At 42.2% G+C, this 26,228-nt stretch overlaps 1 protein-coding gene across 1 annotated transcript; it reads right to left on the bottom strand.

The window, feature by feature from the left end:
* Positions 1-804: 804 nt before the first annotated feature.
* Positions 805-12,437, bottom strand: LOC124148078 (ribitol-5-phosphate transferase FKTN-like). The gene is made up of 5 exons (XM_048391572.1): positions 12,206-12,437; positions 6,534-6,667; positions 4,897-5,021; positions 1,490-1,685; positions 805-825 (listed from the first exon to the last, which is right to left on the bottom strand). The coding sequence occupies exons 1-5, from the start codon at positions 12,435-12,437 to the stop codon at positions 805-807; spliced, it is 708 nt and encodes a 235-aa protein (XP_048247529.1).
* Between the last annotated feature and the right edge of the window lie 13,791 nt (positions 12,438-26,228).

Here is a 26,228-nt window from a genome sequence, read left to right as displayed (position 1 = left end):
TGTCATCGCATTTTGCCGTTGTGTCATCGTGCCATCGTATCGTACCGTCGTGTCATCGCATTTTGCCGTCGTGCCATCGCATCGTGCTGTCGTGTCATCGTGCCATCGTATCGTACCGTCGTGTTATCGCATTTTGCCGTCGTGTCATCGCATTTTGCCGTCGTGTCATCGTATCGTGCCGTCATGTCATTCTGCCATCGTATCGTGCCGTCGTGTCATCATGCCATCGTATCTTGCCTTCGTGTCTTCGTGTCATCGTAACTTGCCGTCATGTCATCGTGTCATCGTATCGTGCCGTCGTGTCATCGTGCCATCGTATCGTACCGTCGTGTTATCGCATTTTGCCGTCGTGTCATCGCATTTTGCCGTCGTGTCATCGTATCGTGCCGTCATGTCATCGTGCCATCGTATCGTGCTGTCGTGTCATCGTGCCATCGTATCTTGCCGTCGTGTCTTCGTGTCATCGTATCGTGCCGTCGTGTCATCGCATTTTGCCGTTGTGTCATCGTGCCATCGTATCGTACCGTCGTGTCATCGCATTTTGCCGTCGTGCCATCGCATCGTGCTGTCGTGTCATCGTGCCATCGTATCGTACCGTCGTGTCATCGCAATTTGCCGTCGTGTCATCGCATTTTGCCGTCGTGTCATCGTATCGTGCCGTCATATCATCCTGCCATCGTATCGTGCCGTCGTGTCATCGAATTTTGCCGTCGTGTCATCGTGCCATCGTATCGTGCCGTCGTGTCATCGAGCCATCGCTACCGTAATAATTTCCTTCCACAGTGTATACTGTGCGAAAGCAGTCTAAAACCTGTTACTCTTTTTCTTTGAAACAGATGGACCAAGATACATGTATTTTTTTATAAACTTGGGGAAAGTCTGTTTTCAATTTGTTCAATATTTTAAAGAAAGTCTCACTTTACTTTTACTTAAAGCGTGAACTAAGAAAGTTATATTTCATATGTATATCGCACAAATGGAGAAATTTGAAAGAAAATTTTATTTAAAGCAGTAAAGTGCTTGTGATATTCTTTGTGGCTGCCCACGTATTGCAGGAGTACTATTGTACGGCGTCAGACAACGAATACTTATTGTGTGTCGAGAGTTACCGGTGGGGCTAGACATGCTTACCCTTTCCGCAAACGCCTCGTACCATCACTCAGTCTGGTATTCGGTGATCCATTCACATAATCTTCACCGTTATTTTGCCTTTAATGACCAGTGGAATACGTTCCGGGTGATAATCGAGACTGGTGAGTGAGTGAGTTTGGTTTTACGCCGCTTTTAGCAATATTCCAGCAATATCACGGCGGGGGACACCAGAAATGGGCTTCACACATTGTACCCATGTCGGGAATCGAACCCGGGTCTTCGGCGTGACGAGCGAACGCTTTACCCACTAGGCTACCCAACCGCCCCTTCGAGACTGGTTATTCCTTTGCGTTGACATTTTATGTTTAAATATGTCGACCTTTGTTTTCTGAATCACAATTTTCCATTCGTCCTTTGGCCACACCCCGTTCTTCTGTGCGTTGCTGTTGCTCCTCCTCCAGTTCCACCTCTTGACTGAAGTGTTCCAGTTCTCGCCGTAGTAGGCAGTGATGTAGGGCAGAGTAGGGCAGGGGACGCGCACTCGGCAACCCTTGAAGTCAGTCCAGCAAGTGTCAAACTTCGGAAGAATGTACCTGGAAAAATATTCCAAGAATATTTATCTCGTTATCCTTATTCATGACTACCAAGAGTAAAAGCTGTTCAAATACCACCCATACAAATAACCCGAATAACTAAAAACTGGACGGCAAAAGAAAGTATAGGTCGAGTTCTATGATCGATAAAAAAATAACAAGAAGAGGTTTTGTTGTGAATTATAATATAATCTAGGGAGGGGTCACAAATGATTGATCAACCAGTTTGAATGAAATTGTGCAATCACAGGTAATGTAAGCCCAATGGCGGTGTAAGAAGTTTCATTTTCAAAAGTTGTCAAACACACTACAAGTTCATTGTCGACACAGTTGCCTTCAATAGCGTGTATGACCTCCAGCTGCCGCAATGCATGCTGTGATACGCCGCCTCATCGATGACGTCAGTCTTCTGATGACGTGGACTGGAATCCGTTGCCACTCGTCTCTCAGGGCCTGCTGCAATTCTTGTCTGTTGACGGGAGGCTGATGGTGTGCTCTAATCTGTCTGGCAAGATGGTCCCGCAGATGTTAAATAGGATTCATATCGGGTGAGAGGGCAGGCAAGGGCAAAACGTCAACGTTCTGCTGGTTTAGAAAGTTCCGAGTCAGTCTTGCAGTATGGGGCCTAGTATTGTCGTGTTGAAACAATGTCCCCTGCTGTTGGTTTTGTAAGAGTTATTGAGTGAGTTTGATTTTACGCCGCTTTTAGCAATATTCCAGCAATATCACGGCGGGGGTTTTGTAAGAACGGAAGCACAACTGGCTGCAACACTTGGTCTCTGTACTGCACAGCGTCCCTGTATAATCACCAAATCAGCCTTCTGATCTTCACAAATACCGCCCCACACCATGACTACCCCCCCCCCCCCCCCCCCCGAGTGGATGGACCTCTCGAATACACGCCGGAGCCAAACGTTCCCCTCTGCGTCGATAAAACCGACTTTCATCAGTAAACAGCACTCGATGCCAATTTCTCACTTGCCAGCGTCGAACCTGCCTCGCCCATCGCAGTCTCAGGCGTCGATGTTGAGCAGTCAGTACCATTCCTCGGTAAAGACGATACGCTCGGATTCCAGCAGCACGAAGTCGTCGTAGTACTGTACGTTGGCTAATGGGATGTCCCTATGCTGTTGCTGCCCTCGCTGTCGCCGTTACGAATCTGTTTCACAGGTGAATGAGCCGTATCTGAGCGTCTTTCAGTGGTGTTGTCACTCGGGGTCGTCCGGTTCTAGGTCTGTCCTGTGTCCTCCCTGTCTGCCTGTACCGTTGAATCACCCTGGCTACTGTCAATGGTGTACAACCAAACTTTCTGGCAATTTGGACCTGTGTTGCCCCCATTTCGGCCATACCGATGGCTCTCTCTGCTCCTGTGACAGTCGTGGCATTTCTTTGTGTGCTTTCATCACGTATGGTTATACCCTGCAGACGAACGCATTTATACAGCTAACATGCACGTGCAGTTTATGCCATAGACGGGAAACCTGTTTCAATATTTTTTTGTCACCGCACGAGCGCCGTCAAGGGTGGCGCGTTCGGGTGAGGTGGTTTTTGGTACCTGTTCCTGGGCAGCCATATTCCCAATACCCACTTTCCACTAGTTATCGCTGTTTTAAAGAAAATCACAAATTGCCAACCTATACTTTCTTTTGCCGCTTAGTTTATAAGAACTATAGACCAACAGCAACCAAAGCAGGGCCACCTGATCACAATAGCACTCTGCTTCATGCATGCGGACCCAGCAGGATCCAGACATTCCGCACCCAGATGCCAATGGCAAGCAGCGTGAGTGAGTTAGTGAGTTAAAAAGATAAACAGAACATCGGCATTGTCTCAGGCATAAGTGATGCCAGCAAATTGTACATCTTTGAAAATATACCAGTGAAGGCCAGTAAAACAAAGGGCCATGTACATGTAACCATATTCAACTTGATATAAATCAACTGCAAGTGATTCAATGGCATTCGATAGGAACCAAACAGTTTTTGTGTTTTATGTATGCATAAACCTTAAAACATAGGCCACGCCCACAAGCGGACAAATGTTTCATGACTGGCTGACAACAGAGTGGGCGAGGCTTGTGTTTATTATTGCATTATTGCACTTTTCGTTGTTATTTTGCGTTCGTTGAGGCATAAGCATAAAACACGATGTACACAAGCTGATTAACAAGGTACAAATACACACGCAAAATATACTCTTCAAAAAAAGAAACGCAAATAAAAAGCAAAATAAGCGGACCAAGAGGTGAAAAATTAGTGAGTGAGTGAGTGAGTTGGGTTTAACGCCGCTTTTAACAGTATTCCAGTAATATTGCGGCATGTCAGCTTAATGTGGGAGGAAAGCCCGAAGTGATGCAAGTCTTAGACGTTTACCACTTCGGTGAAACCAACGAACACGGGTATGGTGCTGACAAACCGCTAGAAACATAATCGGTGCGAACCGGGATTCGAACCCACAATCTTGGGTTTCTGGCGTGCCCAAGGGACGCAACTCTGCACAGCGAATCGCGGCGCTTTAGACGACTGGGCCACCCGTGCCCCCAGGTGCAAAATGAAGAGGTTTAATGTGTTATAGTGTCTTTGACAAATTTCCCGGATCGAAATGATCACAACAAGGACATACGCGTTGTTTAGGTACCTGACCTTCACCATGGACTTTTCCTGTGTACCGATAACAGAGATGACTTCAATTGTCAGGTGTTCTCTCCACAACATTTTGGGTCAATATCTTGTACGGTTCCTCGTATAAATGTACTTTCCTACCTCGCATAAATCTGGCTTTGTGTTTTTTATTTTGAAGTTAATTCCTTTAATAGATAGGGGCACGGGTGGCCCAGTCGTCTAAAGCGCCGCGATTCGCTGTGCAGAGTTGCGTCCCTTGGACACGATTGAACCCTATGATCGTGGGTTCGAATCCCGGTTCGCCCCGATTATATTTCTAGGTTTGTCAGCACCATACCCGTGCTCGTGGTTTTCATCGAAGTGGTAAACGTCTGAGACCTTCATCACTTCAGGCTTTCTTCCCCCATCAAGCTGACACACCGTGATATAACTGGAATCCTGTTAAAAGCGGCGTTAAACCCAACTCACTCACTCACTCACTTTAATAGATAGGCTAGAAGCTAGTCCTACTGAAAAGGAAACGCGTTTGGCAAAGGCATATATGGGATATGTTTGGATGGGGTAAAAAAATTGCAATTATAAACACTCACTTGTACTTCTTGCCATTCGTGGAGTCGGTGGTTCCAACCCATCTGTGTGTCTTCTCTTCATAGATGAAATACACATCGAACTTGATATTGTTAGCAATCATGGCTATTTGGTAACTATCAGACCTCTGCAATGGAGTGAGAGTAGCATATTGCTCATATAGAATACTAAACGAGCTCCTGTGTAATACCAATTTTATGAAACGAGTGAATAGTTCTTTTATCTGACGAGCGAAAGCGTTTTTCACGAGTTTCATAAAATTGGTTTTACACGGGAGCGAGTTTAGTATTTTATATATTACTTGCCATTTATTACGTTTTTGAGTGTGAATAGGCTGACACCTACACGATCCACGGCATAATCCAATTGAGTTTAACACAATAATACTTCAAGCACGTCAAAAGTTGAAACGTATGAATTTAATGCCATACAACGGCCCACCTTTAGAATTCAGGCGTCCGTTCCACAAAATTATAGCAGCGTTAAGGTTATCGCAACTCACATACTTTACTTAGACTAACGACTGTCGTGCTACATTACGATCGCCTTGTGGAACGGAGCCTTGCAGCTCAAAGTTTACAATGGCGCCACAATACCCGATGTGTAATTTGTGGAATTTTGTTGCAAGATCCTTCGGCGAAACAATTCCATATGACGTCAGCCTAGCAACAAGGTAGCTGGGGCCATCGAGTGTGCATAAGCTCCTCTCAGTGATCTATCATCTCCACACGCAATGTCGTTGAATAAGCCAAGGGATGTTGAGAGCTTTCAATATTTGTTCTAGAAACGTGTTCGGAGAGTACATCAGCAAGCTTTTTGGTATTACACAATGTGTAATACAGCTGTATGTTTATAAAACGGGTGATCTCTTCACGGTCAAGTAATAATTATATTTATAATACTTTGTATAACATAATTCTAACAATAACATTTCACTAAATCTTGTATGACGATAATTGTTAGGGAACTTTGGAACATATGAGGAACTGATATGCGTTCAGATTTTACAGTCAAATCAAAAGTGGATAGTACTATTTTACGAGCCATACCCTGGAAAAAGGAAGGGTTATCTTACCCTTTAGACTTTCTTTGTTAATGTTTGCATTACTACTGGCAAACGCGATGTCAAAGCAAACCCAGGCCTATTGACAAAGACGATCAACTTCATCAGCATAAATACACCAATAACAATCTCATGAATGCTCTATTGGATTTCAAATCTGATCTGAGCAAGTTATGATACCTATGTACTGCAAAGAGTGAGTGAGTGAGTGAGTGAGGTTTAACGCCGCTTTTAACAGTATTCCAGTTATATCACGGCGTGTCAGCTTAATGTGTAGGGAAAGCCCGAAGTTATGCAGGTCTCAGACGTTTACCACTTCGGTAAAACCAACGAGCACGGGTATGGTGCTGACAAACCTAGAAACATAATTGGGGCGAACCGGGATTCGAACCCACAATCATAGGTTTCTGGCGTGTCCAAGGGACGCAACTCTGCACAGCGAATCGCGGCGCCTTTGACACGTGGGCGACCCGTGCCCCCTGTACTGTAAAGAAGAGTTAAAACCCGAATATCGTAAAGAAGTGTTAAAACCTTGATTCCATGAAAAGAGTTGTCTGTAAAACCATATATTCTTACCTTCCCTTTAACGTGGACGAGTTTAAACCCTGCTTTCAAAAACGCCGGCACGATGTTTGCACTGTAGTGCTGAATGGGAATCTCTACGTCTATATCATTGGAATAGGGGATCAAACCACACTGTCGATACCAACCTGATAAACGAAAAACATTATGTTTGGAGAAATCAAAAATGAAGTAATAGTGTGACACAATGTCAGCCACCGGTCCAATCTGAACCTTTGCATGTTCAACATCTTTTATGTACGATGGCCTATAAGGGACATGGAGTCTGTTTTTCCATATTTTGATGTTTCACTTATTTTTATCGTAACCTTTAGCAAATTAACACAATTTGTCATACAAATATGTAAGAAATCATGTATAAAAACAACCGAAAACATGGAAAATGTACTTTCAAGTAGCTATTGAGTCGCTGAAATGTGAAGCGAAAATGTCAAAAACTAAAATAGAAATGTCAAAAAACCAAAACGAAAATGTCAAAAACCAAAACGAAAATGTCAAAAACGAAAATGAAACCACAGAAAACTATTTCCACCGCGGTGTAATTAGTTTTCACCGCGGTGGAAATAGTTTTCTGTATTTTCATTTTAGTTTTTGACATTTTCCCTTTTGTTTTTGACATTTTCATTTTAGTTTTTGACATTTTCGTTTCACTTTTCTGCGATTCAATATCTTCTTTACACATGATTTATCACATATTTGTAAGACAAATCCGTTTAATTTGCAAAAGGTAACGACAAAAGTAAGTGAAATATGAAGATATGGAAAAAAACTAAAATGGAAATGTCAAAAACCAAAAGGAAAATGTCAAAAACCAAAAGGAAAATGTCAAAAACTAAAATGAAACCACAGAAAACTATTTCCACCGTGGTGTAATTAGTTTTCACCGCGGTGTAAATATATCATCGCGGTGGAAATAGTTTTCTGTATTTTCATTTTAGTTTTTGACATTTTCCCTTTTGTTTTTGACATTTTCATTTTAGTTTTTGACATTTTCGTTTTTGTTTTTTGACATTTTCATTTTAGTTTTTGACATTTTCGTTTCACTTTTCTGCGATTCAATATCTTCTTTACACATGATTTATCACATATTTGTAAGACAAATCCTGTTAATTTGCAAAAGGTAACGACAAAAGTAAGTGAAATATGAAGATATGGAAAAACAGACTCCATGTCCCTTATGGGCCACCGTACTTATGCATACATGCAAGAATCAGGTCCAGCAAGTGGTGTAGGATCCAAAACTGGCCTCCACAGGAGATATCGGTCCCCAGGGTGAGACACAGCGTATACTACACTCAATCTCTTTTCATTCAGTTTCGTAAAAAATGGTATTGCGTGTGGTATTATATTTATTACCCAAGTTAAATCTGCATTTAAGTGTAAATACATAACTTTCGTTTGTTAACAGACCAAACTGAAACCGGTTGCAAATCTGGTTGTGCATGAATTTCGATATATGCCCATATATGGGCATTGATAACATGTCCATGCATACGTATTAACAACATGTTCCTGCTCTGACTCATATGTGTGCAGAATTTTAAGAATTTCTTCAGATTATGGTAAATCAAGCGCATTTGCATCAGTACGCAGGGCAACTGTAAGAAAATGTCAATAAGTGCGGAATTGCACCGTCTCCATGACGTCACAATCAAATGACGTCACAAATCTGCTGCTGAAAGGGGTTTTCTACCCTTTTTACACTCAAGACACCGCTTATTATTGTTTACCAACTGAAACAGTTTGAAGAATTTTGTTGAATGATAAATAGAATCTCACTCTCGTGAGTGTTGATATTAAATTCATGAACACGATTAAAGTTCAAAACCTCCTCGGCAAGCCTCCGAGTTGTAAACTGTTATCAACTCGTATAGATATAATAGTATTGGATATTGTAGCGGCCCGGACCTGGACTTCCGATAAGCCTTCATCGTCCGGATGCCACTCGTGAATAAATGGCTTTTTATTCAACCGGGTGTAACAATATTTCACACAATGCTTACTCATAAGTAGATACCTCTGAGGTTTAAGGTTTATTATGCATGGATCAGTGTCAAGACACCTTAATTATTGTCTGTCACTTTAATGGGGGTTTATAAACTAGTGTCCAAAAGAAACGATACCAACTTATTTTCAAAATTGTTTTTTACTAAGTGAATTGTCAAGTATGAAAACATGCCAAATCGTATTGCACATCCCAAACACAGCATAGTCGATAAAAAATACCGGGAACACGTGATCACTTCCGGGAAAAAACGTAAATTTCGTGAAAGTGACATTTCCCTCTCTAGCATGTTCTGCACGTGCAGAAAAACTGTATAAAACGGCTGATCAGACACGTTGATATCACAGCAACAAAAAGAACACAAGATATGCCACGTTTGACAGCCATCGAGAGAGAGAGAGCCGTTGGAATGGTCCAACAAGGAGCGTCACACGTCGACGTCGCCAGAAGGTTGGGCTGCGCACGCATCACTATCACCAGGTTGATGCAGCGGTTACGTCAGACAGGTCAGACGTCAGACAGGCCCAGGAGTGGAAGACCACGAGTAACCACGCCCCGTGAAGATCGTTACATCCGGGTATTACACCTGAGGAACCGCACCGTAACAGCGACGTCCACGGCGGCTACAGCATTGGGACACAGGATCAGTCGACAGACCGTCTACAGGAGACTACGGCAGTATGGTAACCGGCCACGTCATCCCTACCGCGGCCCGCTCCTGACGCCTCGACACCGGAACAACAGACTGATCTGGGCCAGGCGAGTTCGACGTTGGCAACGGCGGGACTGGGCACGTGTTATGTTCTCTGATGAGAGCAGATTCCACATCTTCAGAAACGATGGACGGCAGCTTGTATACCGACGATTTGGTGAACGTTTGGCGCCTAACTGTATCCAACAGGTCCGGCCGTTTGGGGGTGGAGGGTTAATGGTTTGGGGTGACATATGTGGTGACGTCAAAACGATGCTTGTCGTAATTCGTGGAAACCTGAATGCACAGCGTTATCTTGATGACATCCTACGGCCTGTTGTGGTGCCCTTTATTCAGCAACAGCCTCGTGGACTCCTTTTCCAACATGACAATGCATGGCCACACACAGCAAGATTGACACAGAACTTCCTTGCCAACGCCAACGTACAGGTTTTGCCATGGCCCGCATGTTCACCGGACATGAATCCCATCGAGCACTTATTGGACCACCTCGATCGGCAAATCCGACGTCGCCGTGTGCCTCCAGTCAACGTCCAGGACTTGGAACGATGTCTCCTCGAGGAATGGCTACGCATCACTCCCAACGTCATCAGACGTTTGACGTCATCAGTCCGTAGGCGTGTTCTGGCATGTATTGATGCTCACGGTGGACATACCCGCTACTGACTTGACTTTGAGACGTGTGGTGTGACATTTCCCGTTGTTTCTGTGATCAGTGCTCTAACGAAATGTTCATTTTTCGACCCAACCCATCTTTAAAGGCTTGTCATATTGGTTGTACAGATGTTATTGAAATGAAATTTTTGTACAGATGTTGTGAAAGGATTTCTCAAAAGCATAACACCAATCCTAAACTTCTGTATTGTTTAGTTTTTCTTTTATGTCGTTGCAAACAGGTGGTATCGTTTCTTTTGGACACTAGTTTATATATATATATATATATATACACATATACACATATACACATATATACTCTCTCTCTCTCTCTCTCTCTCTCTCTCTCTCTCTCTATACATATAAATGGCTTTTTCATCTGAATAACTTGACAATTACTTAGATATCAATTATTTTACGTTTCACTGTAATCGATGGAGCTTTATCAATACTGCATGCCATGATCCAATGCGAGATTTCTTACCAAAACGAATTTCATAACCTTGAATTACGTGAAAACGAGGTTGTCATTAATATACTGGTATATACTGCAAAACTAGTTACAGTTTACAGGACAGATATGATATATTTCGCTCACTGTCATATAACCATTAGCATATAACAGTTAAATATTTAGGGAATATTTCTTTCTTTTAATTATTCACAAGCTGTCATAAATTTTACAATTAACAATTCCCCACATGGGTGACATGTTTGAAGCCGAATCGGACTTTGTGGTTTGTCTTGTTTCCTATTTAGACGCCGCGATTCGCTGTGCAGAGTTGCGTCCCTTGGGCACGCCAGAAACCTATGATTGTGGGTTCGAATCCCGGTTCGCCCCGATTATGTTTCTAGGTTTGTCAGCACCATACCCGTGCTCGTTGGTTTCACCGAAGTGGTTAACGTCTGAGACCTGCATCACTACGGGCTGACACGCCGTGATATAACTGGAATACTGTTAAAAGCGGCGTTAAACCCAACTCACTCACTCACTCACTCCTATTTAGATGTGTGCACGTGTTTATTTCTTTTTGAACTCTCTCATTAGAGAGTGACACACTAGAAGTAGTTTTAGAGATTGTACCGATGATTGGTGAATCAAGGCCTAAACACATACAATTGAGTGAGTGAGTGAGGGTTTACGCCGCTTTTAGCAATATTCCAGCAATATCACGACGGGGGACACCAGAAATGGGCTTCACACATTGTACCCATGTCGGGAATCGAACCCGGGTCTTCGGCGTGATGAGCTAACACTTTAACCACTAGGCTGCCCGACCGCCCCTAAAACACATACAAAGGAAAGGAAAACATGAATATGTGTTTGAGAAATCAGGTTCAAAACGCATTATTTGTATCGTTCTCAGAAGAGCCTGGTCACAGCTTGATTAGATATATTTCTATTTCAAATAATCTGACGATCCCATAAACGGATGGATCCCACCCAATCTAGTTAGGACAGGAGAGTGGACGTCCTTCCCTGTCTCACAAGATAGCCGAAAGGATACTGCTTCAACATGACAATGTCAGCCCCATACTGTTCGAGGACATCAATAACGTACCCGTGTTGGGCTAGCTGTAACGCTCATAAAACCTGTCACTGATAGAACATCTCTGGGATAATCTTGGGCGACGGATAAGACAACGTCCAAACTTGCAACAGCAGCTGGAACGTGAGTTATTGGGGCAGTGGGATCGCATTTCCAATGACGTCATCGATGAAGCTTCGTGTCCAAGCCTGTCTGGACCCCAGCGCGGGTCACACAAGATAATGATGCCAGCACGATGTTGCTATGGAAGCGTTCAGAGGCTTTGTTGCCAGACGTATATCTGTTTAGTTTGGTGAAAAGTGACAGTTAGGGCCCCCGATGTGTGTCATGGCTTCTTGCTGATTGTCTTTGGGCGTGTTGTATCAAAATCATTGAACATACAAATGAAGTTGAACATGTTGAATGTTCTGAAAAACAATGAGTGGGAGAGTATGATTTTACGCCGTTTTAGCAATATTCAAGTAAATACCAGAAAATGGCTTCACACATTGAGCCCATGTCGGGAATGGAACGCGGGTCTTCGGTGTGACGAGCGAACGCTTTAACCACTCGGCTACCCCACCGGCCTTCTACGCGTGCCAAAAGCTAATTCTTCTCCTATCAGTGAAAAACATGCGTGTTCTAAAGGTTGACTGAAACAAAATTCACACGCACGCACGCACGCTAACTCACTCACTCACTCACTCACTCACTCACCAAGAAACAGTGGAGGGTACGTCATATAATGCCGAAAAACTGATCTCACCGAGACATGTGCCGCCACTGATCCAGAACAGGACGCCAAGGTGATCCAGAACCCTTTTCGCTTGGTACAGGACTTGTGCCCCATTTCGTGTCAGGTAACTTCCTTCCGGAAGGGTTTGACTGAGATATGCTTGAGCCCCTTGATAGTCACACTCAGTGAACTTGGCCTTCAGCACCTGGGCCAGGAACTGTTCTACTGGGTGCGGGAGGTAGAGCCAAATGCCGTCCACCATCGTGAGTCGGACATCGAATCTAGATAGTACGGCATGGTCATCCTTCTACTATACTACCACACGTACTTTTGACGCCAACGCATTAATGGTCTGATATTTTCATTAAAAACTGTCCATGAAAACAAATTATCGTGAAACAAAATGGACCCCACTCCATCACAATTGAAAAATATATTTTAATAGATGTAAAGTTTGAATCAAACCTAAATCCCAACCCATAATCCTAAAAAAAAGTATAAAGTATTGTTACATTAATTATAAGCTCATCTTTCCGAGGCAAGAGAGTTAACTGACTATAAAAGTCAAGTTTCCACACTTGCCGAACTAGGGTGGTATTATGGAGTTACATTTTGGCTGGACTAACGAGTCTATGCATGGTCCAATGAAATTCGCGCAAAGAAATCGAAATCCGGTTCGTAAACTGTCATGCAGATTTCGGTCGATTGCAGGATTTGCAAAACATGTTCACCGCCAACTCGTTGTCAACAGATATTTTCCAAATCTTTTCCTGTTTTTAATCAAGGTGCATTTGATGCATTTCGCAATGTAAGACCCGTTTTATCACAATATAGATCTTTATTATCGATCAGATCGTCCTGACTGGGCGCCGCCATTTTGTTTGAAGCAAATGCATGTGATACGAGAGGTGGAATCTGATTAGTCAATAGGAGAGGCTGAGAAGGGACATAACTCGTAATAGCCACTGGTGGCGCTACGATTCAAGCCTCGTTCGGCAAGGGTGGAAACTGGACTTTTAAAGTAAAAACTCTCTTGCCTCGGGAAGATGTTATAAGCTGTGCTCAGGGATAGAGTATTATGTTGATCTTAAACTGCTCTTTTGTCTTCAGCAATTATTTCATAGCTGTCAATTGAACTCCCAAAGCAAAACAGAAGTCCAAGAAATTACAATACTAATAGTTGTAAAAGAACAAATAATCAAGTCGCATAGGCCACTATTTTACAAACATGTTCGTAGTGAAGACGGTTCCTGAAAATATATTTCCTCGTTTTAGTTAGGCTGTAGAAAGTATATGATCACAAACACGTTCAAAAATGAGGCTATATCAGAAAAGAATATAAAAGTGTGTCCGATGTAATTCCCTATTTTGACTTGTACCATAATTCCCGTGCTTTTCCATGTGAACAATTGACTTGACTTTGCATGTGTTTGTGCCGGGTGTCACCGGTGGGGCAGGATACGCTCACCTTTTCGCGAACACCTGGTATCATTACTATTTGATAGTGATTCATAAATGCATGCTCATGATATAGTCGAAAGATTTCTAGTGGACATGGAAAGGGTTCTGTCGCTTTATATATTTGAAATCGAAAAAACATGATTTTTTCACCTTTCATCAGGAAAAGTCGACTTAACTGTCTTTTGGAGACAGGGAGAGAGAGAGCAAGAGAGAGAGAGAGAGAGAGAAAGAGAGAGAGAGAGAGAGAGAGAGAGAGAGAGAGAGAGAGAGAGAGAGAGACGTTGAATGTGCTTCTTCATTAGAGGACAATAAATGTAAAATAATTCAGAGCATTATTTTTATGAAAAACTCAGGTACAAATAAAACGCAAATGTCAATAATTCTGCAGATATATGTTGGTATATGTGTTGTTTCTAATTCTATCAGCTCGGGTTTGCAAAATCAAATTGTCAAAAGCTTCAATTTGTTTGAACGGTCTTCAAAAAAGTCCCAATGCACGGCATGGTCTTGAAAGCAATGACTTTCCCTTTATGTCAGCAATATTCTAGCAGCACATTAACCTATACCTCTCAGATAACTTAAGGCTGTTATATAATAGGTGCTTGAGCATAATTGTCCTTTATAAACTGAGGAGCACAGGAAATTATACCTCTCAGTTGATTTTATCATTTGGATGGTTTTTATTTGAAAATGTCTTAAGTTAGCGATATTGTCAGAACCATACCCTGCTCGTCGGTTTCACCGAATTGGTAAACGTCTAAGACTTGCATCACTTCAGGCTTTCCTCCCACATCCATCTGACACGCCGTGACTGGAATAGTGTTCAAAGCGGCGTTAAACCAAACTCACTCACTCACTCAAAATGGAATACTTTGAAATGTGTTTGTATCACGCGTCATACTATAAATACAACACATGGGTCAAAGTGAGTGAGTGAGTATGGTTTTACGCCGCTTATATCAATATTCCAGCAATATCATGGCGGGGGACACCAGAAATGGGCTTCACACATAGTACCCATGTCGGGAATCGAACCCGGGTCTTCTGCGTGACGAGCGAACGCTTTAACCACTAGGCTACCCGACCGCCCCAATGCGTCAAAGAGGTTAAGGTCACATCTTGTACCTGTCATATGCTCCTGCGCTGTTTCCAAATGAAGGGTTGAATCCTTTGAAGATCTGTCTGTTCGTGGTACTCGATGGTTCAAGCCCACTGTGCCACCTGTAGTTATCGTCTCGTTCGTAGAACACCACCAGATGCAGAAGAAGGCTTCCCGCCTGGCGGATGAGGTAATGTGTAGGGATACTGGGGACAGTGAGCCGCTCCAAGGACAGCAGACGGGGATCAGGAGAGGTCAACTCATTCAGCACAATACCATGGTCATTGAGATCTTGACGGAGAGATCCCTGAAACAAAACTTCAGATTCAAATGTTTAGCTTTATAAGTATAGGTTAGCCCACGAGGACGCAGTGTCTAATCGCGGTTTAATCAACCATTTCAACGATTAGACACTGGGGTCCGAGTGGTCTATAATACTTAAACAATGTCCAACATTTATAGCACCGAAAACGTTTTAAAAATTCGTCTTGCTAAAGGTATTTTGAAAGATATTCTGGAACTCTATGCTTAACTGTGAGAACACTGAAGCACGTGGAAACTGTCCCCCGAGCCTTTCGCACGTGCACCTCGCACGTTGCCGATTTTGGTTATAAAATGCATATCCCGGGGCAAGTATACCATTCATTTTGGACCAACTCGAGCACTTCGAGCATAAAACATATTTCGCAGTTCAAAAATAGCTGAGCCAGTTGTCATGATGTAAGTTATTTATTTCAGACAATTTTTCCCACGTCGCCGTGGAATAAGATTACATTCGTAAGCCTTCCGTGCGGACTTCGTGGGTTCGAATCCCGCTGGCGACAAACGCTTTTCATGAAATTGTTCTACCATCAAGATAAATTATAGGAAAAAAGGTGGTCCGTCATTGCCAAGTGGTGTTTAACTAGCAATTCAGTTAGTTAGATGAAAATCCATGGTGACACCGGGTGTTTGCGAGAAAGGTACGAGGGGCGTTCAATAAGTTTTGCAACTTGGGCATTTGTGTTTACACAAACAATGTCAACTTGTGGCAGGTGTGACACTAGTCATAACATCAGTTTGACACGTGTCATAACAAGTCCCAGACACAACAAAAAGTTAGATGTGATGGCTTCATTCACCTAAGGGTGGTCACAATCATGGATTCTCGCAAACATGAACAACGCGCTGTCATAAAGTTCCTTACATGCTCCGGTCGAGAATTGCACAGGCCGCCATATGTGAATGTGGATTCGAACAGTTAAATCACCCACCCTGCAGCCCAGACTTAGGCCCCAGTGACTATTTCCTGTTCCGGCAAATGAAATCTGCCCTACGTGGAAGACGCTTCCAGGATGACGGGGACATAAAGGCTGCCACAGAGGCGTGGTTAGAGGGCCAATCTGCGGATTTCTATAAAAGTGGTATTAAAAGCTTGAAGGACAAATGGAATAAGTGTATTGAGGAGAATGGAGAATATATTCAAAAATAAAAGTGCAAAAGATATTCTGCGACTTGGTCTTATGTTGAAGTTGCAAAACTTACTGAACGCCCCTCGTAAGCATGTGCCGCTCTGCTAGTCCCACACGTTCATCGAACCACAAAGTTGCTGTGTCACGCAAACGTGCTGCGCAACACAGAATGTGGGGTGGGGCAAGCGAAAGTACACGGAGTTTGTTTTTTATGTTATTGAAATCTGAAAGAACTGTTGTTAAATTTGATTATGGCGATCTGACCATCACTAATTCGTAACAGTTTCTAAAAAGTAATGTGGCTTTGGCTAAAATAAGACAGGGATAAGAAATGAATTTCCAACCCACATGATCACTGCCATGTTTGATATGTTGTAAATTTGTGAACAGCAAATGTACTGAAATCTATCAGCATTTGTGGATTATGCGAATTGTTGCATTTTTTATATTTAAAATTATATTTTTAAAAATAAATACATGTAGAAGTATTCTATGAGTTCTGACTAGGCACCAGCACCAGTATGGATAAAATAACGGTAAATTAGAGTTAAAATTTCTTGCCCCTCATTATAAAAAGAACAATTATCTCCCAGCACCTAGCTCATTTCAAGAGTCTGTAAAACCCAAACATACTGGACCAATTTTCGAACTTAGTTTTGACCATTATTTCTTGCAACTTCAGCAGTTTCTGAGAAAACTTGTCCCCACACACTATGCACATACTATGCAAGTTGCAAGGGCCATAACTCTGTAAAAACGAATGTACGATAACAATTTTGGAACGTACTTGAGATCATGACCAGTAATATCAGTGTGTAAAATTTCATATCTCTGACTTTAAAGGTTTTTGGAAAAATTGTCCCCTTTGAGTAGCGGACGGACGGACGGACGGAAAGAGGGACAGACGGACGAGCTCCGTTCCTTAGTCACCGTTCCTTTATCACCCCTACCCCCCAACCCCCCCCCCCCCCCCCCCCCCCCCCCTTCCTCCGGGGGATAAAAACTGATTGAGTTATAATGGATGAGCTGAGAAGGCTCTGGAGTCCAATCTGAATACTTTCATCGGCTGGCGAAATTGACGGAGAAGGGTGTCTTTACCTTTGATTAATTGTGGAATGTGTTATGTTGTGTTTGACCTACCCTTTTGTCCCAGTCTGCTCCAAACACCCCGAGTGAGATGGCATCTCCGGCCGAACACAGGATACAGGGCGGCTCCGACTCATTGGCAGACAACAGGTGCTGCAGTACGGCCGGTTCGATGACAAATATGGGGATACCTCGATGTAGGCACTTGCTGGTGAATGTGTTGAGCAGTTCCTGTTTTAATGAAATGATGAAAGTCAATTACAGGGTAAGAAAGAAACGTTTCAAACATTGTCTCGGTTGGTCTACATGTTACATCCAAAAGCAATAGAATTATTGACTTTCTCCTTTCTTTCTCTACTTTAGTAGGGGGACACGGGTGGTCCGGTCGTCTAAGGCGCCGCGATTCGCTGTGCAGAGTTGCGTCCCTTGGGCACGCCAGAAATCTATGATTGTGGGTTTGAATCCCGGGTCGCCCCGAGTATGTTTCTAGATTTGTCAGCACCATACCCGTGCTCGTGGGTTTCACCGAACTGGTAAACGTCTTCGGGCTTTCCTCCCACATTAAGCTGACATGCCGCGATATACATGTAACTGGAATAATGTTAAAAGCAGCGTTAAACCCAACTCACTCACTCACTCCTTGTCGAACTGGAATTCCGCAGTTACATTGTGGCTGGACTAACGAGTCTGTGCATAGTCAAATCAAAATTTCACAACGAACTAGACATCCAGTTGTAAAACTCAGTCGACTGCAGGATTGGCAAAGCATGTGTACCGCCAACTGGGCGTCGACAGATATTTCGCTAATCTTTTCAGGTTTTTAATCAAGGTGATCAAGTAAGTTGATGCACTTCGTGAGGTAAGACCCGTTTTAATACAAAAGATATCTTGATTACCGATTAGATCGTCTTGACTAGGCACCGTCATTATGTTTGAAGCATATACAAGTGATACGAGAGGTGGAATCTGATTGGTCAAAAGTAGGGACATTGAAGGGACATAATTCGTAATAGCCACTTGTTTGAGCCTGGAAATTCCTGGTTCGGCAAGGGTGGAAGGATAAGATATACTGAACAAAATTAAAAACTTCACAATCCTAAAATTTTAACGTTTTGACCAGATATCATTGTGTATTTAAACAGTAATGGCTACGTATATATTGTCTTCAGATAACACCCGTTTTTGTGCAGGTGAATCGATCAAAATCATCTGCACAGCACTATAGTGGCAAAAGTGTTTTTTCACGTGCAACTGGTCACGTGGCCAAAATACCGCATATGTTTTCAGCCATACTTGTCAGCAGTCATTAACAAAAAAAGAAAATCAGAAGAAAACAAAAGTCTTTATGGTCATTTGTCATGCCACGCCTTTCAAATGTGCAACGTGAACGTGCCATCAGCATGTTGCAGACGGGAACGTCCGTAGCTGAAGTCGCAAGGACGATGGGTTGTAGTCGACGGACTGTTTATGATCGACCAAGTCGGCCAGGTCGACCACGAGTGACGTCACATGCAGAGGATCGTCAGATTGTCTTACGTCACTTCCGTAACCGATTTTTGACGGCTACATCAACCAGAAATGAACTGTTTAGGTGTAGACTGAGTGCGAAAACTGTTCGAAACCGCCTGAGAACTGCTCACCTTCAAGAACGACGGCCATACTGCGGGCCGATTCTGGCTCAATTACACAGGCGTCAATGTCCATTGTGGGCACAGCGACACTTACGATGGACTCAGTGGAATTGGAATCAAGTCGTCTTCAGTGGTGAATCCCGATTTAATCTTCGATTTGCTGATGGTAGGGGGAGGGCGTGGAGGCGCCGTCATGGACGTTACGCCCAGTGTTGTGTACAGGAAGTTGACAGATTTCGAGGCGGAAGTGTCATGGTGTGGGGTCCTTTCTGTGGCAATGCACGTTCCAGGCTCCTTGTCATCCGTGGCAACCTCAACGCTGATGCTTACCGCGACCAGGCACTGGCACCAGAACTTCTGCCTTTTATGGCAGCACATGGACCCGATCTTCCAACACGACAATGCCAGACCCCACACAGCAATTTTGACATGGAATTTCCTTCAGAATGCGGGAGTCAACGTCATGGACTGGCCGTCAAGGTCTCCCGACCTCAATCCCATCGAACACTTTTGGGATGCTCTTGGCAGAAGTCTGCGCACTCTCCAGAACCAACCACAGAATTTGCAAGATCTTGGCACCATTTTGCAGCAACAATGGCGTCGTCTTCCCAATCATGTGTTCACAAGCATCACAAGGTCCATGCGGAGGCGTTGTGTGGCAGTTGTCAACGCACATGGTGGCCATACACGCTACTGAACTTGTGTGCCATCAGATACTCTTGCTTGGGACTTATGATTTAAACATTTGATGTTATTACCGAATACCGTAGGTGCTGGGAACAAATTATGGTTACCACCGTTAATTAAAATCCTTCTTTGGACATTAATGATTAAAAATTACCTTCTCTGATACATTTGTCCGTTGTATATCATATATGGGATTACTTTTAAAAATGTGAAGTTTTTAATTTGACTCGGTATATATGGATGAACAACTTTTTTCCTAGTATTACTAGCGACGTTTCGGTGTAGGTTCTAACATGGTTATAGAGCAACTGATGACGGTGTTAGAACCTACACTGAAACGTCGCTCCTAATTATAATACTGAAATTGTTCATCCGTATATCTTATCCTTACTTAGTACTCCAACTTCTAAATGCCTCTCAAAGAAGTGGACTTTTATAGTCTGTTAACTCCCTTGCCTCGGGAAGATGATCATCATCCAGCTGATAGTGACAAGCGTGGTCTGCTATCCCTCTGTAATAATGACACGCTGCTCTTTCCACTCCATCACAGGAGACAATGATCATAAGGCAACGGATTAAGAATGCTTCCCATTTGGATCGGTCGTAAAATCGATTTCGATTGTAAACTCAAACGATGTGTATCAGTTCTGAAACTGTGGTTAGTGACCTTGATTGAAATACATGTATGTGTACAGTTCCATAAATGAAAAATGGAGCTGTTAAATTCTCCTCCGAACAGAATGTAGACCCACACTGGAATTTTAGAATGAAGTCGAACTAAACTAGGGGCACCTGGAGAAGATGACACATCCTCCCGATCTGATGCAACTTGTTGTCATGAAAACAATAAATAAAATAACATCCCAAATCATCTAATGGTACCCGTTCAACACTTGACTAATCTGTATAGCAAGTTTCATATAAGCATATTCAACGTTAAAAAATCTAGATCATCAAAAGGTACCAGTTCACCACCAGACTGATCTGTATAACAAGTTTCAACAAGAAATATACAATGGATATGGAGTTCTAGACAGACATGCTGGTATTAAATATCCCTAAACAGCAAAAGAAATAAGCTATGAGGGTTAATTTTGGGATAAAAGTATTAAAACTCAGTGTTCACTATGCAAGTGCTCTAAAAGTTATGAACAATTAAATGTTTCTAAAAGAAATAAAAAGGTCCTTGATGAACGGATTCTATGTCTTACCTGTATTGGATGTTTTCTAAACGTGAAGTGAAGAATAAACCATCCAAAGCCAAGCAACAGCACAGAACAGATGATGCGTGATATACGATTCCAGTGGCGTATGTACAACCGACGCATTCTAGAATTTAAAAACACACCCTTCAGACAAAAATCTCTCCTAACAATGTCATGATGAAAGCGTAAATAGCTCCAATAAAGCTGATCGGTTCTACGTGTCTGCGTAAATTTACAGAAATGAGATGTAAACTCAAAACGACATATTCCAGCTATATGACATCTGTATTTAAATAATCGAGTCTAAACCAGACAATCCAGTGATTGACGCATTTGAGACACGATGACAAGCATCAGCGAGCCCGACCACCCGATCCCGTTGGTCGCCTCTTACGTCTTCAGCAACCCATTCTTGCTGTAAAAGGCGACTATGCTTGTCGTAAAAGGCGACTAACGGGATCGGGTGGTCAGGCTTAGTTGATGCATGTCATCGATCCCAATTGCGTGGATCGATGATCATGATATTAATCACTGGATTGTCTGGTCCAGACTCGATTATTTACAGACCGCCGTCATAAAGCTGCAATGTCGCTTAGTGCGGCGTTAAACAACAAACCAACCAACCAACCAACATAATGCTGTTATATTTAAGAAATAAACGACTCGTGGTCGTTGTTTATCGTTCAAGAAAAACGTGCAGGGAGAATAAACCATGAGGGACGCACGAGTCGTTTATTTCTCATATGAGATTTCAACATCATGTACAGTCTCAGGTACGAAAGTACAAGCTTTAAAGACATTTACCAATATATGAATAGAATCCGACCTCGGCAAAGTCAGACAAGTGCATTTATGAACAGATGGGTAAACCCTCATGGTGCCTGACCATCAGCTTGCTTTGTATACCGCTCAGTGCCGCACTGTGATGACGTCGCGGTTTCGTATACATTGTATCAAACGTATCACATCGTTCATATTTTTACACAATGTAACCGAATTGTATAACATTCAACTAGAGTTGATTGTCTTTCCAACAGTATCTTTTTAGACAAGCGCATGCGTGAGTTTGATCCAATCAGAAGGCCGGGCGTGCTTCCGGGGTCAAACGATGCCCGAGAAGCGACATGCCTACGGTCCGTGCTATTTTTACTCATTCCATATCGCTGGGATTAGATGTATACCCTTACCCTTACCCTTACCCTTACCCAAACCAACGGGGTCGGGAGAAAAATGTTTGAGGCAGATCAAGTTGTGCGGTAGACCTCACCATCAGTTATTATTATTTTTATTCATTAAAAAGACCCTCAAACTCTATGCCTTTCAGGTCATATTGGTTTTACTTAGAGCACCAGATATGAAACGTTGGCAATGTAACTGTTGAAATCATGATTGGCAACTTGTGCGTGTGTTTACGGTTTCCAATACTTTCCATACAATTACGATGGTGAGTAAAAACAAAATGTAGTTACTCCGGATGAATAATATATTATTGACATGCTATATATTGACAAAATAATATACTCTGCCTTATATGAGTGCTTCGAAGTAGTGCACGCTTATAACTTCAGCCATGGTGACTTCCTCCTTGATCCATACCATTGCATGGGACGTATGAATCATTTTCACTCCCCATATATAATTTGACAACTAAAATATAACCCCAAACAGTTTATACATAACCCTCCGCTTTGATATTTTTGACACACGACTTGTACGACTGGTACCAAAATATTCTGAGCCAAAATCAAGTTTCGCTATCTGTGAAGTCATCCCGAATAGACAGTGGTTGTCCCCCCCCCACCCCCCCCCCCCCCCCCCCCCCCCACCCCCCCCACCCCCAACGCCTAAAACGAGGACGGCATCTTGTGGGCGGGGCTTATCGATCGGGACTGGATCGGTGTATTCATATGCGCTGCCTAGTGTTCTAAGTTTGCTAATAGTATGTTTTTTACATTAACTGTAATATTGAAGCAAACGAATGTGGCAAGTAAAGTCCAGCACGCGCCCTTGCTTGAAATCTGCATCTTCAATCATTCATTTCATTATAAAGTACATATCCTAACAAAGATAGACATATGACATGTATGTCAAAGTATATGTTCATTGAGAATTGTCCGTGAGTTTAATTTACCGATAAAAAAAAATCCCATTGTTCAAAATTGTCGAAAGTGGTAGTGATGTGTTCATGCGCAGACTGTTTCAAAGATTATGTTACCATCCGAATGACAGTTGGAATTATATATCTTGGAGAATTCCCGGTTAAGTTTATTCATATTTCAGTGTCATTAGTCTTTCATTAGTCATAAAAACAACTTGACATCGGACTTTTTCAAGGAACAAAATATAAAAGGTGGCTGAACAGCTAAAACAATCCTCAAATTTACATCGCTCAATATCGGACATGATTATTATTTCTTAATAATTTAGAAGACTATACCAACGTACTATCACCCAGAGTAAGTATACGTAGATTTAATCAAAATCGTTGAAACGTTTTTGTTGGCAGCAAATCTATTCAACAAACCTATGTTCGACCACTCGTAACTCGGTCGCCATGTTATACAACCATCGATTCGTTGTGCAAACACGCAGACTGAGTATTTATACTTCGAGTGTTATGATGTGTTGTTAATGGTTTAAATGAATACAAATCTTGAATACTGGACAATTTTAACCCTTGAATTTGAAAGCTCAAGAAGTGTGGAGTTGGGTTTATTTAATACAAGGACACGATAGGCTAACCTTCACAGTTGAAAGAAGGAAATATTATTTATTTTACAGTACATTATAAGTAATATCTAAATTAAGTGAAAGAGAAAATTACGAGAAGAATAAAATTATTGTTAAAAAAACATTTTTTTAAATTCATATACTCTTCAAAAAATGAAACGCAATAGGAATATTTTTATCCATTAAAGCAAAATAAGTGGACCAAGAGGTGCAAAATGAAGAGGTTGAATGTGTTATAGTGTCAGTGAAAGATTTCCTGGATCAAAATGATCACAACAAGGACATGCAAACCTTTGGTTGGGACACCGTACGATTCGGAAAAACGCAGCCAGTGCATTGACACAATTAAAGGGCAATGGACCTGCACGTACTGCACGTGCAGCCGCACTATGACCGGTATTAAATTGCAGGGTTTTTGATTGCCTGGCATCTTCGTCAATCGAACAATGGCAGTTCAACAACATGCCAAGATTAACAGCAGTGCAAAGAAACAACGCGATAAGCTGCCTGCAGGCAGGGGAATCCCGATCAGCTGTAGCCAGGGTTTTCAAAGTCCAAAACTTCACAGGAAATACAAAGGTCTCTATTACTCATCGGGGTCCAAATGACACTTGCTTATTGACATTGTGAAACTAACAAACTTCAGAAATAACCAGCCCACGCCAACCGGCTGCGCCTATACAATTATCGATCAGTGCGTCCAACTAACCTACTAAGGATTGACCGGTAACCATACAGCCGTGTCCGATTCCTGACTGCACCGTACAACCCGGTCTCAGTTGGCTGATCAGACCAGATCAGCCAGTGAAACTGAACTTACAGATGATCCCACCAATGAAGTGGAGAAACTACTCGCTTCTAGAACACTATAAACGGACGAAAATATCATAGGGTTAAATTGAACAAATATCCAACTACTTGGGAGCCACGAACTGATTTGTCAGCAGAATTAGTGCCATGTTCATATTGACAATAAAATGTCGGACAGGGCGAGAAAGAAACGACGTCAATAAGTTATCTTGTATGATAACGTCGATCCACAGAACGTTTGAAATGTTAGGTGTTTTGCAACCCAAGAACTGACCAGGAGCAATATACTTGAAATTCATTAATCGCAGGTGCTTTTTATTCATTTGCCACAAAAATCCTTCTTGTATAGCATAAACCTACGTTCTCCAATATGTGTCGGAAACATAAATATCGAGTTCGGTTAGTAAATTATACTCTCTACTTGTAGGTATTGATCATAGCTATTTTCACTGTCTGTACTCATGCATATCTACAGTGTTTAAAATTTAACCACTGCCATTGTTATATTTCTTTCGCCTGGGACAATTGAGATCTTTGGTCAATCATACTTCTTCAGTATCCATGTTAATCGATATTCTTTCTGGGGACCACGGAACTATTCATGGACTCCAAAATGAAGTCAACCTGAGGACACTCAAGGAACCGTGTGTCATTCGCATAGTCTGTGTTACAACAGTTGCTGATGTGTGATATTGCCGTGATATTGCTTGAATATTGCTAAAAGCATATACTCACAACTGAGGAGTATAAAAATGTCTGTCAGCTGGTGTGTGTATCGTGCCCACACGCGCATGTCGTACTGGGCGCAAGTATGTCTTAGATAGTGAGTGAGTGAGTGAGTGAGTGAGTTTGGTTTTACGCCGCTTTTAGCAATATTCCAACAATATCACGGCGGGGTACACCAGAAATGGGCTTCACACATTGTACCCATGTCGGGAATCGAACCCGGGTCTTCGGCGTGACGAGCGAACGCTTTAACAACTAGGCTACCCGACCGCCCCCTCTTAGATAGACATGCAAACTTTCATTCGTGCAACCTCAGTAGTTTCTGAGAAAACCCATTTCACGCAGTAAGCACTCAGTTGTAAAGTAAAGTTAAAAAATAATTTACGACACCACCTTTCGAAATCATTTGGGATCGTGACCAGTAACATCAGTGTGTAAAATGTCATTTCTCCAGCTCAAATACCTTCAGAGAATATTTGTCCCCTATTGAGAAGTGAACGCACGGACAAAACTCCGTCCCTATATCCTTCTCTCAACTGTTTAAAACATCAAAAATGAAATCACTAAAGGACTGACTGTGTATTTTTTTCGGTTCATTGAGGTATGAATCGAAAAACCGATGTGCAAAATGTATGAATCGTCGCGTAACCATTAGAGGTTAACCCAAATGCAAGAAGATATTGATGTCATCATTTTAGAATCATTTGTTTCTGAACTGAACTGAACTTTATTACACTAGAGGAACAGCATTGATCAACACATACTAGTACATCACTATATACAAATATACAATATATATCAACAGATTTACCGAGCGGTGGCTTCAGTAAATAAAGATACGGGACAGGGTTCAGTTACGAGACATATTGATAGGACTAAATAGCAGCATTATAATTTTACAAAATTCGGATAATTTTCTACGTGTTCCTAATCGGTTACTATTTAAAAGCAAATTCATTTTATACATGTTTAGTAAAATGTAAAAATATTTTCTAATTTGTTGTTTTCTCTCATTTTGAAATAGTGGACAGATAAATAGATAGTGGAACTCACCACCTAAATCAAATGATTTCCAAAATGGACATTTCAGTTTAAGGTATTTTGTTCCATCTTCCAGTTTCAATTGGGAGATTGTGATTGGAGGTTCTAAATTTTAAGTCTCGCCAA

The sequence above is a fragment of the Haliotis rufescens genome, unplaced genomic scaffold (genome assembly GCF_023055435.1).
Source record: "Haliotis rufescens isolate VD_foot unplaced genomic scaffold, xgHalRufe1.0.p SCAF_10, whole genome shotgun sequence".
In the NCBI taxonomy this organism is placed as follows: Eukaryota; Metazoa; Mollusca; class Gastropoda; order Lepetellida; family Haliotidae; genus Haliotis; species Haliotis rufescens.
Note: the sequence above shows the minus strand (reverse complement) of the source record. Positions and strands in the feature narration are given on the sequence as shown.